Below are 19,328 nucleotides of genomic sequence, written 5' to 3' on the forward strand. Positions count from 1 at the left end.
ATGCTGTTTTGAAAACGGACTGTCAAGACACTTTTTTGAACTGTGTTGTTTTGAACTTGAGGAAGAGAACCACCGAGGACTGTGTGGAACTGTATTGGCTTGAACTTGGGGAAGGGAACGACACGATTTGTGAAACTGTTTGAACTTGGGAAAGGTTATCTTGAGATTTTTTGTGGAACTTGGGGAAGGATAGCTGAAAAGGAAGCTAAGAGCTGGATGAAGCACATAACTTTATGTTGATCACCATTTCTTTCATTGTTGACATCCCTACACACTGTTTTGCTTTAGTTTTGAGGGCAAGGATAGGTTTTGGACGTAGATAGACTTAAGTTGAACTATTTAACTCAGACATTCCTTAGTTTTGTTCAGGTAGGGAAATTCCACCTTAGCATACGGCAAGATAGGCCTGCTACTGTTAGGCAGAAACCTGTGCAGTTCCCTTTGGGGACACTGCAAAAGATTTAGGACTACAGGTGTTAGCAGTAAACCCACTTGGTAGCAGTCTGTACCACCCAGATTTACCTGGTAGCTGTGGCTGAGCAGTCAGACTTCCCTCAAGAAGAGTTAGGCAGTATGCAAAGTATACACAATAGGCACTCAGATACAATAGCACAAGCAAACAATGACCAGAGCTCTGGTATCAAAGTATATAATTATTTATTTAAAAACACACAGTTGAAACACTCCAGCACTTTTATTTGTAAAACACTCTAAACACAGTTACTATTATGATATATAAAACCCTTATTCCTTATCAGACAAGTCTTAGTTAACACCACTTATTTCCAGACAGAGGTGAGCGTTTAACTATAGATGGCACTCCAATAAGTTCATGAAAAAGGGAGGGAAAAAGGCAGAATATGTGAAGATACACCACTCTAAGATTTAGGAACACTTTTAGCAAGGCAGAAGAGCAAAAAGTCACTGGTGAGCCAAAGTCCATAGGCTGGGCCTACTCTTCGAGAGAGCAGAGCACAAATGCGCCCAAGATCACACAGTTACACTAGGCTTTGAAAGTATTGCAGAGAGTTCGAAAAGAGTTTAGAGAGACTCAGAAAAGTTTAGCCAGGGTGTCCCAGGCTAACTCAGGTTCGAAAGCCGGGGGCTAAATCTACCCCGTACAGTCGGTGGCAAGGGAAGCCAGGCGGAACACGGTACCTTAAGTGGGAAGGATCCTCCAGCGGTGGCAGTTGTTCCTGGCAGCGGGTGCAAGTCTTGGCGTCGTCCAGAAGAAGAGAAGATCTCGACTTGGAGGAAAGATGAAGGTCGTTGCACTGCCAGGGAAGAGGCCAGCCGTGGAGTTTTCCGGTTAAAGGTATTACCCTTTATTTCGCGGTCGTGGTAAAACGTGGTATTCCGGTTGCCGGGGTGCTTGGCACAGGCAAGGCGGCCACGAGATGTGTCGGGAAAGCGAAAAGACGGTGGAACTGGTTATCCCCACCAGTCAAAGGAAGAAGACTCTCCGGCGGGAGATCTCCTCTGTCGTTGGGAAAAGTGGCGAGACGGTTCCGCAGGGCTCCACCGGTGGTGTCGTCGTAGCAGGTCGGCTCAGCTTCTCCCTCATCGGATTCTTAGGTCCTGTGGCGACTTCTGAAGTTCCAGTCCCCAAAGGCCTGCTTTTATGCAGCAAACCCCCATTCACTCAGCCTAGCTGTCACTCAAACATGCTAAGTGGTGAGCTGGGCCAATCAGGACGGAGTGCGACTTGAGTTGTCTAGGCAACTCAGTCCAGGGTGCCTAAATCCCCCTCCACCCCTCCTAAGTACCCCAGACAGAGTGGCACCACTTTGGAGGGCTTCTGTGGAGAAGCCTGCCAAAAAGTGGAACAAAGGGCTCGACTTGGGTTGGAGTTACAGAAGAGAACACAAACGCCATTTCAGAACCGAGTTTTGGCAAAAAAATACCAACCGGAGAATTAATAATATATAAATAAACCGGCGGTATGTTCGAGGCTATCGTAATTAAATAAATAAAGATAGTAGCCTCGAACAAAGGAAAATCCCATAGAGAAATATTTGTGGTTGAATATAAAAAGTAGTATCCACTGCCACCAGCCAAAACTCGATCAGGGGGGACGGAGATGTGCCCCTTCGACTAACAGACCCCGGGGCAATCAAATTGCCCCAGCCAGTACGTCCACAATATGATGGTTTGTACTTGTTCTGTTCAGAATTCAAGACTAGTAAAGTCAATGGTGACTTTACATGCCCTGGGAGACAGTAGTCAGTCCCAGGGTATGGAGTCTATACTGGGGGGTCACTATGACACCCCTGTGTTACTGCACTGAGGGTGCTGTGTAACACACATCACAAAAACACATGAAGCCCTATGGAGTAAAAGACCCCATAGCCCATTAAACACATCTAGAGTCAAAGGAACACACTCAAATCATGTCCAAGAGTGTGGGTAAAAGAGTTGGTTCTTACAGGGAGTGACCTTGGTCTCTTCCTGGCTTCCTGTGATCTTCGGCAGCTTTGGTCATTTTGCAGCGTTTCCGTGTCTGTCAGCTCCCTGCAGTCTCTGCGTCGTTGTGGGACCACACAGTCCACCCTCTGTGGGAGGTTGCAGCACTGCCTAGCCTTCTTCTACCGGTCCTTGGATCTGCTGCCGTCGGGACCACTGGAGAAGCTCTCCGCTTCCCGCTTGCGTCCTCTAGTCTCTGGTCTCTGCCGTTTCTGGACTGCTTCATTTGGCAGCTTCCTCGCCTCTCGCAACTTCGGGGAATGCTTGACCCAGATGGGCTTGACTTCCGGTCAGGTGTCTCTGATTTGTATCTTTCTTTGGTGTGTCCGCCCCCACGGAACACAAACGCTGCTTCTTCTTCAGTGGTGCAATCTTTATGCCTCCTCATGGCCTACTTGTGCCAGTACTGTCAAAGTCCCTTATCAGTTTCAATGTTTCTTCAGGGCTTACTCCTGTCAGTACCATCATAGGTTGCAGTATGTAATACAACATGTGGGTGTGGGAAGGAGTGCCCTTTGATGGAGCTATGGGCTGTGTGATGGGGAAAAGAATGGAATCAGGGTTGTGTGGCCTAGAATGTACAACCTTATCCCGAAGAGGGGAGTGTCCCCTGAAAGGTCCTCCCGCATGTTAACACCCTTAGGGGGAATACTGGTTAGCGACTGCACACCCTAGCCTTACAGTGAAAGGCTCCCTCCTGGGGAGAAGTGATGTCATTCAAAGATTTGTCATAATACCTAGGGACCGAGGGAAGGAGACACAGAATACATCCAATAAGTCACCACAAATGCACTCCAGACGGCACTCGGACTGGACATGTTCGCACAGAGGTCAGCAGAAGACCCAGCAATTACATTGGCCATTTAACTCACCAACAAGTAAGTGGAGAGACTATCAAAGATATCTGGAACACCATCCCAGAATAAGCAGAACAGAGATATTTGGATGTTTGTATATATCGCCAAAGACTTTGTTTATTTCGCTTAATTTGACTGTTTGCTTGAAACAATAACTCATATCTTCAGCGGATCAGTGAACTTACCAGGCAGTGCGAGAACATGAATTTTGCACAAATTTCTGACATTAAGTCAGTTAGCAAAACGGAATGGCTCTCTCCATTAAGGCAGAAAGCCCCAGTTTGTAAACCTAATCATATAATGTATCTGCGTATTCCTCAAACTGGGAGTAACAATGTGATATCTCTGTAGCTTGGAATGTAAAGTTCATAAGTAGTAAACCAGTAAAGGCCACAAATGGCGTATTAAACAAGAATGTAAAAACTACTAAGAGTATTGTGAATCTGTTTTTACGAGACAGCAATGTGCATAGCTGGTTTTCTACTGCATTGGGGAAATTGAATAGGGATACTTGCAGTATCGAAATCCAGACATGGAGCATGAAATAAACTATAAAACATTATTCTTGGGAATATTGCACTCTTTAAGGAATAGTGATGAACCCTTAGACGTCCTCACTTCTCCCTGAGTGGGAGCCCCTTCTATAAGTCTAGGGAGGTGAGGAAGCTACCAGATAGTTCCGCTGCGGGTCGTACTCAGTGGGAAGATCTCATGGGGAGAGACCGCCCCCTCTAGGGACAAGGACTAACATCTAGGGAGAACACAAAATAACCCCCACCAAACACCTTACACACCTCACTACTATTTAGACAACAGTATCTTACTCAATACTTCCATGTACCTCTGCAAACCTGAAGATTCACCATCTAAAAATAGTAGATCCAAGTATTTCTGCAGTGCCTGGAAAGCTGACAAAACTAAGTACTGAGATGAGGTGGATCAAGAGATTACCACAGAGCCACTAACAAGGATGGACGTTAAGCAAGGGTGGGACAAGCCCTACAATAGGGAAACTCAAGATGGACTTCTACCACAGAAGCAAGGAGTCCGCAGCAGCTACCCAGAAAGTTCCAACGAGGCGAAGGGAGCGAGAGGGTGAGATGTCCGCCCATGCTGAAGCAGCAGAGAAGTCAGAGGGAGACTGACTCCTACCGGGACCGCGGAAGGAGTGGCAGTCCCCCACCTGTTATGCAATGGACCACCGGGTCCAATCAGTTATTGTTCCCTAGTGGGGAACGAGAGGGCGAGACATTGCAGACACCGAAACAGCAGGGCTTGATGAGCCACTGGAGAAGAATCACGAACCATGGAAGAGCTGGTGACGTGTCCCGTTTGGGAAACAGTTAACGGGAAACATGGGAGACCCGATGGAGTGGAGAGCTAAGCATAGCCTAAGGGATAAAATACCTACTCCCAGTGGGAACGGAAATATCACTGGCAACCAGAGAAGGGTCTGGGACCTGCACACAAATGTAGAGAGCGTTAGAGGGCTTCTGCCTCATACTGGGGGTCAAGCAGATTCACTGGCCACCATGGAAGGCGTGAGCACCAGAGAACCGAAGCCTAACACAATTAATCTTCTTTGTGGCGGTACCTAGAAGGGAAGCAACCCAGGTCTGACAAATCCACGTAATAAGGAGAAACAGGTCTGCGACCCGCAACCACAAGGGAAGACCAGTATACGCCATCTTCCCCAGGGCAGTAACCTGAGAAGGGGAGTGAACCAGATCTACCGGAACAAACAAGTAGAGAGCCAAACTGTGAAACCAAGTATACAAAAAGGCCAAGGGAAGGGAGACATTCCCCCTGGTGCTAGGAACTGTGAAAGAAAGCCTGAGAAAGGACAAGGGAAGGGCGACTTTCCCCGTGGTGTTGTGAACAGTGAAATAAAGCCAAAGGAAGCACAGGAGAATGGAGGCATTCTCCATGGTAAGGAACTTGCAACCAGAACTGTGCCCTCCAGTCCAGGAGCAGGGAGTCATTCTCCTGGGCCAATAACGTTGGTGCTTCTGTTTAGTTATAAGTGTAAGCAACAGAGATAGGGACATTTTGACACATGGCAGTGGACTCTAACTTACTAAGACATCCTGACAGACCCATTCACACTTTAGTTGAGGCAGGGAAACCAGTCATAGATTTAGGGAGATATAGGTGTTCTCTTTATTTTTACACCAAAATAATGTCACCTGTGTGTTTGTCTCATCCTTCTGCATCCTTACAGAATCAAGATTAAGAATGTTATAATTTAGCATGATGGTCTGAATACCTCAATATAATAGGTTAGTAGTGTCTAAAAAGAATAGGCAGGCTTGTTTTCACCCCATTTTAATTTTCAAGAACAAAATCTTGTATTTTGAGGGAACTTTTACACTGTTATGAAAAGACTGATATGGTGAGGACAGTAAAATAATGGGGCACTAGGGTACCCTAAGAATGAAAGATGTGAAAATAATCACTAGGGGACCTTCTGCCTTTTGCCGATTTTATGCCTCACAGGTGTGGTATAAAATGTGTGGTTATACCTTCTGTAACAAAATTATACATGATTTAAAAAATATACTATGCATGTAAAAGCTCTTTCCACCAGTTTAAATTGGGAGTTACTGCACTAGGCTAATGATGTTCAAGTATGGCCACTACATCATGAAAACTATACAGCAAGGTGTTTCGCATGCCACAGTGTCAAGGATAGTCTATATACACAGCTAGTTCAAGAGTACTAGTCGTGGATGGTAATCACAGACAAGTGAATCCACAAAGCACAGGAAGTTTTTGTACCAGTTTTTCTAGCACCACTCAATGCTCGGAAGTGGTGTTCCAGGCCTGATAAATCGAGACACGTGAATGATGTTTCAACAAAATAACCTGGAAATAAAAGGCAAAACGTTGATAGTTTAGCATCCCAAAACATAACAACAACATTTCAAAAATGTAGCCAGGTGAAGAAGCTAAGTGATCTGTCGCATGATTTGGAAAACAGCAGCTGGCAAAATAAATGTATAGTACAAAGAACAAACTAAGGACATTTTGTTCCCTTGGGTGTTTGAGAAAATAGAAATCTTCACCTTAAGTGCCTACACTGCACTGGCCCAAGAAAGGTAGTGTTGACAGTATTCCCCTAGAACAACAAATTTGTTTCCTTTGAGCCAACATTAAATACGGAATAAAGATTTTGTTTTATAAATCATCCCCGTTATAGGAGAACATTAAAAACAGACTTATTTCATTCAAACAGCAGAATTCATAAAAACAATATTGTTTAACTGACTACACTAATAAAAAACAGTATTTATTTAAATATTGGCAAAGACAACCTCTTAATATGCATTTCCAACTACTATAAGAAAACCTTTTTTAGTGCTTTTTGTATGAGCTTGCGCAAAGGACTTGAAGTCATAATTGCTTTAAGAGAATGGAGCACTGGTAAACGACCCCTCATATTTTACCTGAGCTGTTCATGCTCGTACTGGTTTGAAGGGTTCCACCCCAGGACCACCGGTTTGATTTTTGCTTTGGTTTCTGGCTCCTCTCCATTGTGCGTCGGACAACAGCTTCATGGCGTTCCTAAAAGGCAACAGTACAAGTCACTCAACATATGATATCAGTCAGATTTCACTCTTTTGCTCAGACAGGGGAGCAAAATAGAAATTTCAGGCTTTAAACTTGTGTACACAATTTATCACAGAAGTCAATGAAACCTATGAGCTAGAGTCAAGAGATGCGAGCAAGAAATTGATTGATAAATGCTCTAGATGCAAAGACCTTTCCACCTTGGCTTAACAGTCATTACGTTAGTGTTCACATTTATCAAAAGTAGAAAGATTATGATCATTCAATCCCTAGCCATTAATTATCGGGTGATTATAGCACACTTGGCCTTAACTGCAGGAGTGTTCTGTGTCTTCCACAGTTGAGATGCAAATAAGGGTCAAGAGATTTTAAATCTTTTCCACAGCATCAAATCTGAGGATTTTGGGACTTCCCCACTCCCTCTGGGGAAAATGCTTTTGACAGACAGCTTTCAAGACTTCTTGGAAGCAGTGTTTGAAATATTGAGACACATGTTGCTCATATCAATGGCAATCATGTTACCAACAAGAGGACCGTGGCCATGGACTTTGGCAATGGGTCAGTGGTTGCCACTTGAGGAAATCCCACAAGCAAGAGTTTCTTGCATTTTGGATTTCCCGGACTTGGCGAGGGAAACAAACAGCAGTGTTGAAAAAGGTGTGCCAATTAGTCAAAAAGGAGTTACTAAGAAGACCACCAGGGGGCGCGGACGCTATGGCTGCCTGAGCCAACATCTCCCTCTCCAGGCACTGGGAAAACGGGGTGATAGCCTGTAAATATTAAACTTCACAACATTCCGACCAAACGTTATGAATCCGGAACGGTCGGTGCATACAGAGGTGAAAACTGAAGAACTACTGTGCCTTTCTTTCTGGTGAACGGGCAGACTAGACTGCAGCGGTTCTCTACCACGCGAGGCTTGCAAAATGGCCTGCGCACCCCGACGGCTTCGGGGACCTCCAAAATGCATGATACTTGTCAGTGGAGACAAGCCTCACTAGAGAAACAGAAGAACCCTTAGCTCGTCCAAGGTATAGCAACGGATGATCAGCCTGAGGAGGAACGCGCAGAGCACATAACATTGCCGGTAAGCGAGGCAGGCCTCCACGTGAGCACGGCTCCCGGGTAAACGCTGGGCTGCACCCTTCACGGCCCCCCGTCAGTAGGGGCTGAGCATGCAGCACAGAAGAGGGGCAATCAGCCATGTTAAGTGGAGACCCGGGTCGGGAGCAGACCAGTCCGACGTTACACACAAAGTATTACACTGATATGCGATGCCTCCCCGCTGTCTCCTAAACAGCTGCAAACCACCACGTGGGTGAGCGCCAGCATCAGGGGAACGGTGCAGGGATACCCAAGCACAAATAATCACAAAGCCAGCCTCCTGCCAGATACCCAAGCACAAATAACCACAAAGCCAGCCTCCTGCCACTAGAGAACAGCGCGGCGCGCATGGCAGGGTAGAAAGCTTCTCCAGGCTAATGTGATCACAGCAGTGAATTCATTTTCTGGCACTGAGACATGTACTCTTTCTGAGGGATAATTCGACAACACTTTTACATGGCGTGGGCTGATTTAAGCGTGCAAGCATTTAAAAACAAAAACTCCCAACAAGCAAAGTCCTCCACAAGAGATATTGCCGGCAGAGAAGCCCTGGGATTGCGCTAGGGCTCCCATGTGAAGAAAACACACAGGAAAAAGGGTAATAACACAGGAAGCAAAGGAACTAATGCCCAGGTTCTGCCCATAAAGAACTCCACAGTGTCCCTGCATTGTAGAAGAACCACACATTGGGCACTGCAAAGAAGAGTGACTACCCTAGTGGTCACCTAGACGGATGAGCATTGTTCCCTGTGCCTATTAGAACCCTGGATCCGAGCACGGCCCTGAAGTTGAGGAAACTTAGCAGCGCCTCGACGAGTATGGAGCAAGACCAGGAGCAGACCTCGCCAGATATACTGGGGAATGACAGTGACAGTGCCACCAAAGCAGACATCAGACTCTTACTAGGGGAAATCCGCTCGATAAAGTCCAGTCTCACAGAAAGTCACTGATTTGCAGGATAGAATGGCAAAAGTGGAAGACCGGATTGAGGCGGTGGAGAACAACCAGCTATCGGGCGACCTGGCCGCCATGAATTGCGAAGCCAGGTTCCAGGATCTGGAAGAAAAGGAGTGAGACATTGAATTGAAGCTTGACGATCTTGAGAACCGGGAGCGGACAACAAACATATGTATCCTCGGTCTCAGCGAAAGACAAGGAGAAACATCTGCAGTCGAGTGAAGGCTCTGGTGAGATCACTTTTTGACTCGGCGGTTCCCCCGACATTGAATTTGACAGAATACATAGAGCTGGAGGCCACCCGAATGGACCAAGATCGGTTCTCGCTAAGTGTCACCTCCATAAGCAAAGACAGGACATTCTACAAAAAGACAAGAGAGAGAACCCATTCGAATTCGAGGGATAAAGTGTTAAAATATTTCAGGACCTCTCTGTGCTCACTCTGAATAAGCAGAGAAGCTGCCGTCCGTTGACAACTTGGCTGCAGAAACAGAAAATCCGTTATCAGTGGGGGTTTCCTTTCTCATTGAGTTTAGAATACCGAGGTGAGGGCTACCGTGTTACTTCAGAGGAGGAAGCTAGGGGTGTGCTGAAGAGCCTACCAGCGGGCATATTGGGGGTCGACAGAGATGTAGCCAGGAAACCCAGGGGTCCACTCTACAAGAGCACACCCTTGTCGCCAAGGAGAGGCCAAACCCCAGGTACTAGAAAGTACAAACGATATAGCATGCCTTGAAAGCCCAATCCTTAAGGGAAGGATCAAAGCGAACAGTAACTACTCGGCTCGAGACTACGTACTCTCTGAGCAAGAAGGGATGGCTTGTCCATTTAATGTGATCAAAATAGCTCAAAACGTTTGTCACAAAGGTCAATAAGCTCGTAGCCTCTGAACAGCCACGCCACGAGAGGTTGGATGCTGTCAAAGTTGAGTTATGTTGCGGAGGGTTTCCGCCATTAAATCATTTGAAGCATTATAGTTCATGATATTTGCCTGAAGAGGGGTCCCTGGACTGTGGCCATTCTTTTGTAGGGGCGTCTCAGGTGTAGAGAAGTGCCAAGGATGGCATTTTTCTTGGGCGAGGGGAGAGGGCTAAGTGATAGGACGGTGGGAATGTTGGTCTCACTACAGAGGAGTGAAGAGAAATATTTAGACATAGTTAATTGTATGAATTCAACCTCACACACTAGTCAACCTCAGATATTCTGTGTACATGATAGTACCATGCATAACGACACCCTATCGTAAAGGAGTAGAAACGCAAAAATGAATACACCAACATGGCACTACTTGATGGGATAAGATTATGTCAAGGGCTTAAACCCACCGCAAAAGTACTACATGTTAGCTAGGGAATTTAGACTTTCCAAACTGGATGTCTTATTTGTGCAGGAAACAAAATATGCGCAGGGGAAGGAATTCAGGATCGTAAGTAGGGAAATAGGAGGAACATTGTGGGCTCGGGTGGTCAGAAGTAGGGTGGGGTCGGAATCATATATAGGAGATCGGTGGGCCTGCAAATAAAGCAAACAGAGAGGAGCAAGGGAGGTACCTAGTTGTAAAAGGAAGAATAAGATTGCGTACAGTTCAAACTGTGATCAGTTTATGCACCCAACCATAACCAGCTACATTTCTGCGAGTCCCTTTTTGAATTCTTAGATAGTCGGAAGGAGGGCACACTGGTGTGTGGTGGGGATCTGAATATTGTAGCGGACCCCAACTTAGATTGGGATTCCATGAGAGAGGGGGCAAAGGCGGTGGATGGCTCAACGGGGGAGAAATTGCGAGGATTACTATGGGCAAACCATCCGATAGATACCTGGCGCACAGCGCACACTAAGGTCAGAGCATTTTCTTTTTATTCCCCCCCCATCTCAACTATTCTCGTTTAGATTACCTCTTGATCGACACCGAGAATGAAGGCGCAATACTAGCTGCAACCATTGAGATAGTAGCCTGGTCGGATCACAAACTATGTGTGCTAGAATTAAACCATGGCCCATCAGTCTACACGGAGCGTAGATGGGTCTGCAACAATACCATCTATAAGGACCCATTATTCAAAGACACTATGCCAGATGCAATAAAATACTACTTTACTATAAATGACACAGGTCAACTGCCTCTTAACACGCTATGGGAGGCGGCGAAAGGCACAATTTGGGGTATCCTGATCGCGGACGGATCACACAAAAACAGGACCAGGTTGAAAAGAGAGAAAGAATTGAAAACTGAGATAAGCGCAGGGAACTAGAACTTCACACTCAGCCTGCAAACGGGATGGAAATTACCGCGCAGATTGGGTGCCCCAAAAAGAACTAAGTGATATTTGGCAAGGCAAAGCGCTTACACAATTGAGATATTTAAAGCAGGTATATAATGAAAAAGGCGATAAAGGCCATAACATGCTGGCAAATTGTTTGCGAAAACAGAGGGCAGATAGAGTGATCCGTAAGATTAAAAACCAAGCGGGAATTAAGTTATTGGACCCTTGTGAAATTACGAAGCGCTTCTCAAGGTTTTACGCCACACTATATACAGCCAAGGGGGAGGGGACAGAGAAAGATATAGCACGCTATTTAACAAAATTCCCCCGTAAACTGCTGCCAAAGGCTACCCGAGACAGGTTAAATGCCCCAATCACAGCTGAAGAAATTCAAACGGCTATTTCCAGGATGAAAGCAGGTTCGGCACCAGACAGGATGGGTATACACAAGCTTTTTTATGAAGCAAACAGCAATTTGCTAACTCCCTTTCTGGTTAAACTCTTCAACTCAATTTTAGATACCAGCCAGGCCCTGCAGTAATTTATGGAATCGAGAATCATAGTTACACCCAAAGAAGGCAAAGATATTACAGAATGTGTGTCCTACTGCCCCATATCACTGATAAACGTAGATGCAAAGAACTGCACTAGCATGCTCCCCAACCCTTTAGCTCAGATTCTGCCCCAGTTAGTTCACACAGATCACGTCGGGTATGCAAGAGGCATGCAGGGTGCGTCAATGTTTGCAAAACTCTCATCCTCATAGCTGCCATTGACGAGAGGGAAGACTGCCCCATTTTGAGGTTTAGCGACGCAGAGAAGGCATTCGACAGAGTCGAGTGGCCTTTTCTGCACACAGTAATGAAGTGGGCAGGATTGGGCTAGCTGTGGCTATCGGGGGCGTTGCCCTATCCCAAAACACCACAGGAAAACTTTTGGTCAATAGTGTAGCATTGGAGCTTTTTGACCTGACACAGACACGCCAAACGGCTGTCCCTTGTCCCCTCTCTTGTATGCCCTGGTGTTGGAGCCTTTGGGGCAGGCAATTAGAACAAATGCGCAAATCCACACGATCGAGAGAGGGGGGAAGGAACATAAGTTGGCGCTATTCGCAGACAATATTTTGGTCTATATTTTCCGATCATTGGAATCTGTCCCTGCCCTTTTTACAACCTTGAGGGAATACAGCAGGCTATCAGGATTTCAAGCAAACTTTAATAAAACAGTTGCACTAACACTCCAGCCGAACGCTGTCCTCCCAGCACAACTAGTTGCAGAGTGGGGCTTCCAAATACAGACAAAGGGTATAAAATATCTAGGTGCAGAGACCACCAAAGATTGAACTAGCCTATTTGATGCAAACTATAGGCCCCTTTGGAATACCATCAAAGCTGATCTACAGAGATGGTCTAAATTGGCACTCTCCTTGCCTGCAAGGTTCACGTCCATTAAGATGTATATTCTCCCCAGATTCTGGTTCTTTTTTCAGACTCTCCCAGTGATTACTCCAGAAGTATTCCTTGCAGAAGTGAAGCGGACCCTCCTGACGTATTTGTGGGTGGATATGAAGCCCAGAGTAGCATATTTGACCTTGATCACTCCAAAAGATAAAGGGGAGATAGGATACCCCAATCTCTTTGAATATTATAGGACCTCTCAATTTTGCATTCCCACCAGATCACCTGTGCGAAAACACTGAGAAACAATGAGTGGAACTGGAAAATTAGTTATTTAAGCCAGTAACTCTGAGTAAATAGTAATGGGTCCCATACCGAACCATGCCACGTAAGATCCGCAAGCACCCCAATTTTAGCGGTCTTGTGGTCACTCTGGCGACCCACACAAGTCATGAATGGGGTGACATCCTGGCCATCCCCCCTCAGCTGCATTTGGGCAATGCCTATTAGGGACCAACTAATAGATGTCAGTCGTTTTCAGCCGCAATACGAAGAAGGCTTGGCGAAATCAGGGCAGATGTGGAGGGAATGTTCCTACATGTCGGAGGCAGAATTGGAGGAGACACAACACGGTACTACAATAACACCACTACACTATCTGCAGTTGAGGAGTGTGCTGCAAGATCTGCGCTGGGGAGACTCCCTTTGGAGGCCACTTACGGTTTTAGAGCATATCTTGAGTGAACGTCGAGGCACACAGGGTTTAATAGCCCAATTATACAGCGCTTTGCTTACTAGGGGCCACCTTCCATGATCCATTACACAAACCAAGTGGGATGAGGAACTAGTGCTGCAGCAACAGCCAGACACATGGGCAGTAATATATAGGGCGGCATGGAACACATCTATATCTATGCAATATAAGATGCACAATGGAAGGCTACTGATGAGATGGCACCTGACTCCACACCGGCTATCGAAAATGTTTCCAGGGTTAACACTGCATTGCTGGAGGGGTTGTGGAGAAATACGTTATTATTGGCATCAATGGTGGGGGGGGTGTAAAGGTGCAGATGTACTGGAAGGAAGTCCTGGGCTGGATACAGGCTATAGATGGTATTCTTAGGAAGTTAACCCCACTATTGGTTTTGTTCGGTATAGAGACGGATAGGGAGGGGGCAAATTCAATTCTTTCCCACATGCCTACAAATTTGCTGTTAGCAGCACGAGTACTTTTAACAGGTACATGGAAATGCGGCACTCTGCCAACGAAGGGGGAATAGCTCACAAAGGCGCATGCCATATATCAAATGGAAACTATTACAGCAGCCCTGCTAGAATCCCATTCCCACAAAGACATGATTTGGCTTCCCTTTTTGGAATACTATACTGAATATAGAAATTCATTGGAAGGAGTGGGGGAGGGGTAAAAATGAGGGAGCCCATCAGCAATTATACTGCTCTGTAAAGTGTCTGTTGGTCTTGTTTTTACTTTAATCCTCGTTTCCCTTCGACCCAGCCTGGAAGGGGCAGAACAAGAAGTCAAAGTCGTATACGATGGCTACTCAAGGGCGTAGATTGATTGGTACTAAGAGGTGTTGAGGTTGACAATGTGAATAGTGTATTTTTGGATATTACTCCGATGTGCGAGAGGTGGGGGAGGGGAAAAGGCAGGTAAGAGGTAGAAGACTGTTGAGCCAGAACGGGGATAGCACTGGTCAATTCCATCAATGGAATTATATCTCTTGCAAAGATCCTTATATGGGCCATGTTGAAGCAAGACGGAACGAAAGTAAAAGTACAATGTCTTTTACTCTCTACTTGTACGTTGTTTAGGATCCCAACACCATTGCTTTTGTGATGTAAACATGTGTATGGTGACGTTCTTGTTGTAAAACCAATAAAACACACTTAAAAATAAAAGGAGTTACTAAGAAAAGAGGTGGAAGCCTTGGTTTAGGCAACACATACATTTTTGGAAGAGCTTGATGTGGAAGGGAGATCATGACAATTGGCGTTGACTTAATGCTTTAGATCTGTTGGTTCTGCTACTGTGTGGGGGCGAGCATCCAAAGAGGTCACCCAGCAGGACCGACTGGATAGGGTGAATGGCTGGGTTAGAAGGAAATGCAGTGCATATTTTGCAGAGATCGCTTTGTGAATCTCCAATTTTGACACTTCTATCCTTTTTCTTCCCTATACAATCAACTTTTGTTACCCTCCTCTTAAGGTTGAACTGTGTTCCATCTTCATACTGTTAAATTAAGTCATAGCAAACTGGAATTGTGTGTATTTTCTAGATACAGGTTCATATTTCTATGAGTTCTTTAACCTTGTACCGTAATTGTTTTTCTTCTTGGACATTTTGCACACAAAAAATAAAGCATCTGTAGCAGCATGAATTGTTACAGGGGTTGCATCTACAGGGTCTACAAAGGACGTAATGCCTGTTAAACAGAAATCAACACATTGCTCTTTCTAGTGTGTATGGATATGTTGGTCCCCAAAATAACAAAATGTTGATATATGTGCAGTCTGTTAAAATGAAGTTTAATGCAGGATAAGCATGACAGGGTCAGAAAGGATGGAAGGCACAGCAGGAGTTTCTGGGGGGAAAGCAGGATACGCAGGAAGGGGTAGTGTGCAGGGACACAGCCCCACAAAAAGGCCAAAGAACATTATCATTTCAATAAGCAGCAGTTATGAGAAATGCAAATTGGCAGACTTAGAAATGCGATCTGAATAGCGGGCGACATGGAGACACATGACTTAATATAGGATAGTATCTTAAATATTGTGCAGATGGCAATCCAAACTGATAAAAAGAGCAAGTGGACAGTTGAGTCTGCATTTTAAAAAAAATAAGGAAGGTTAATGGTATTTAATAGTTATCTGGCCTGTTGGCATTCTTTTAGCAACATTTTAGTGATAGGTGATCAAGCAGTGTTGTGTACAAAAATTAAACGAGAAAGGTGACATGCTAGTTCCCTGTTTCGACAAGAAGTCGAGGATGCCTTCCACTGTGCTAAGACAAGAGTGTGTACCCAACTTGTGGCTGTTCCCGGAACTAGACTGATAATTGACAATGTAGAATTTTCAAGGACTGCTCACGTTAACTGACTAATTTTGAGTACTTTCAAGTACAGATGTGTTCAGGTACCTTGCTTAATCTGCTGATTCTTCTAATTTCTCAGTTGTGCTGGCAATGGTTATCCTTGAAGATTTTCACGTGTGCCAACCTCTGTGACAACAATGGGAACAGAAGATGTTTGACCTTTGACTTCAAGACATAGCAGTTCTACGTTTCAGCATGTTCCAACATTTGGAGAATAATTCCACAACATTAGTTATCGCATCAGTGACCATGATCGTGCTGCAATTACCATAGGTACATTACAGCACGTTTAAAGCAATGGAACAATGTAGGAACCATTAGGAAAACAAAATAATCTACTCACAAAAGTCTCAACTCTTGCAGCACTCATGGTGAAGACTATGCATTTTGATGGCAGGGCACAGGGCTATTTGTTGCACTTGAAGTGTCACAAAACAATTCTTAAAGGCACACAGGCATATTTGAAACATCCTAGTGTGTGTCATAGGAATGTATGTAGGGTAGGTCATATGAAGTCTTTATCCAGGGTTTTGCTACCTCGTGGAGGGTACCAAATGACTGTAGTGCTTGGCAAACAAGGCGAGTTTTGTAGGTAATGGAATGTTCAAGATCCCATGGATGGCCCAAGATATTAAATCTGTAATGCAGGCCGAAGTTGAATAAAAGTATTTACTCAGTACGCTCAACAATTTGATAGGTCTTGCCTTGTTGCTTGCATAGACAAATTCAGTCGTCTCATCAGGATGGAAAATGCCAGTGAGTTCTAGTCTGCATCACCACCACCCCCAGAGGGTGTATAGTAAAATGGTAATTTGTTCAAGATCTGCAGCAACCTGTTGGTCATTTCCTATTATGGAAAGGATCATGGTGCATTTTGCCAATCATGTCCACAATGACATCTAAGGAAGTAGATGCCTTTCTGTTAGGCAAGTAAGTAGTCATCTACAGCATAGACACCTCTTCATGGTATGATCTTTTAGATGCTTTGTTGCTAGGCAGTATCTTACCAGATTGTGAAGTAGCTCAACTTTTCAGGTTTTGTCATTAACTGGCAGAGTTTGCCAATAGAGATGCAAATCTCTGATGTGCTGTGTGGCACAGACATCAGAAGGACCAACACTAGTACCAAAACGTCTTGTTACATTTATTGGACTATATACCCCTGATGCAGGGCTACCTGAATCATGTTATGGTCAGCAACAATCAAGGGCAGCATATTCTGTCTGGCCGTGCAGAGCATTGGCTCGAGTGGGCTGTTTCCACTACTAGAGGAAAGCGTTGGGAGGTTCGGTATGCCGGGACGTGCTGTGCCATCTTCAAATGGACCTTTACTGCTTAAGTGGAGAAGTGGCTCGAGCAAGCTGTTCCCGCTGTAGTCCTGCTCCGTTACCTGTGGGCAGCAATGCTGGGGAGTTATGTTTGTTGGGGGAGTTACAAGACCTCTGTAGCTGCATCAGATATTAACTGCCCTGTTTATATTGAAATCGCTGACTTGAATCTCAGCACTGGAGTATGAGCTTTTGAGTTGGCATTGATTGTTATGAAAAAAATGTTGAGTGTCCTTTTGATCTCTCAATTGTAACATTGTGCTATCGAAATTGGTGAACTAAGGGAGCCACGTTCACTGTATTGTACTACATAGTTCAGGCATCTGCAACCTTTGGCTCTGCAGAGGTTTTCGACTACAGCTCCCATCAGCCCTAGCCTGCACAGTTCATGGTGAGGTATCATGGGAGTCGTAGTTCAACACATCTTGAGAATTGCAAGTTGCAAGCCAGTGACATAGTACTATACTTTGCCGATTAAGGAGTTCGAAGAAAGTTTCGGATCGACAGTCTCCGTTTGGGCCTTTAGATCTTTGATACTGAACTATTAAAAGAGAATGCATCCAGCAATTCAGCATCTGCTTGGCTTTTTACGTACTTTCAGTACCTTGGTACACAGCATCAAGTACTGAGCACCTTAAGCAAATTGGATATTTATGAGTTCCTGCAGGATATCTGCATTTAATAGATACGTTTTATGTTTTATCCGTAGCAAGGGTGGGGAGTTAGACTCTGGTTGCACCGTTAAACAATCAGATGTTCCCTGCTATAGTATATTTGCCTTGCATAGTGAATGTCTCAACAGAATCTGTCCACTGTCCAAACTAAAACTAACTGAACCTAACACTATCTTAAGTAAAGGCCCAAGAATGACTCCCTTCTCCTGGGTTCTTGCAAATTTGTTGTTCAATAACTGATTTTCGAATAGCCTCTTGTGACTTAATCAGTTCATACAGTTTTCCTTCTACTTTGTTACTCTTTTGTTCCTTCTCAACATGTGGTTTCCTTGGTTCTGTATGGATAGCTTTTGCCTTGTCAGTGGCTTCTGTTAGTTTGTTACTTTTCTCTTTAACTCTCTTTCTAAAAGTTCCTCTTCCGTTTTCGTGGGGTAAGGTTATCCAACTTTTCTGAGTTTCTTTCTTGAGGTGTATTTCTCTTATATTTAGGTTACAACCTTTGCTCTCTGCATTGTAAGCATCCTGGGAGATATATATATATATGCTTTTATACTTATCTTCAGGATTTTATATTACAGTTTCGCCCTCTTTGTCAATGACACTTTCTTTACTTGGACTGTGACAAGTATGATTACTGCTATTAACGATTATCATCCAGTTCTCTGACTTTCAGGTTTATGCTCTCAATATCTTGACTCAGAGGTGTAATAGTAGTTCCATAAAAACGTCTGGCTCCTTCTCTTGTTTTCACAGTTACATTTACGTTATCGTGACTGACTAGTATGGGTACTGTGATAGCGGACGGGCAAGGCGACCGATGACGCCGCTTCCCGGAGTGCCTCGACAAGGACGACGAGTGGCGAGAACAACTCCGGGAGCGAGATCCCCTGGACTCCCTCAAACGGGGAAAGTCACCCCTTGAGTCGTCAGTGGAAAGACCAGTAGTTTTTTGGGATTTACGGGGTTTGGATACCCAACCTACTTGCAACTTCCCCTTACGTTCCCGCAAGATCTTAGCAGTCAACGACTGGCACTTCGATCAGTCGTCCGTGACGTGGCTTTCGCACAGACACCACAAGCAGATACGGTGCAGGTCCGTCTTGGACTTACAGTCCCAGCACTTTTTGAAGCCAAGCCGCATGGTCGGCGGAGTAGAAGAAGACATTATCGAAGTAGATAACACAAGGCGCGCCGAGTTCTTGAAGCAAACAAGTTTGTGGAAAAAACCGAACTGAGGCTACGGGCGCCGTGCGTTCTACTTATAACATCCAATGATGTCCCCCTTGACCGAGGGACATTGACCCGACGCCATCAACGAAGAACGCCCTCTGCAGAAACATTTCCGAAGCAGCACAACTGTGGACATTTCATGTGAAAGATGTGGAATATGTTGGAGGACACAATCCATTTGAACAGGTTTTTTTTTAGCACTGCTTTTCTGAATACCACATCTGACCTTTCACTAGTTTCGAGGCAGTAATGTTTGCATAAGGCTGAAGGTGATGCCCATGTGGCAGCCTTACTTATGACATTCCATGGTGCTTGTCTTTAAAATGCCACTGCTGTGGCTTTAGCCATGCGCGCATGTGCATGCATACA

General features: G+C 45.0%; 1 protein-coding gene across 11 annotated transcripts in view; it reads right to left on the reverse strand.

Moving 5' to 3' along the window:
• Positions 1-19,328, reverse strand: part of MAP7 (microtubule associated protein 7) — a 1,989,984-nt gene that overhangs the window by 1,327,873 nt on the left and 642,783 nt on the right. For all 11 annotated transcript variants that reach the window (XM_069606765.1, XM_069606764.1, XM_069606762.1 and 8 more), the window contains one exon: positions 6,767-6,884. In XM_069606765.1, coding sequence (XP_069462866.1) covers positions 6,767-6,884 — 118 coding nt within the window. The remainder of the gene's footprint in view (positions 1-6,766; positions 6,885-19,328) is intronic.

The sequence above is a fragment of the Ambystoma mexicanum genome, chromosome 4p, assembly GCF_040938575.1.
Source record: "Ambystoma mexicanum isolate Mex_15411 chromosome 4p, UKY_AmexF1_1, whole genome shotgun sequence".
NCBI classification, from domain to species: Eukaryota; Metazoa; Chordata; class Amphibia; order Caudata; family Ambystomatidae; genus Ambystoma; species Ambystoma mexicanum.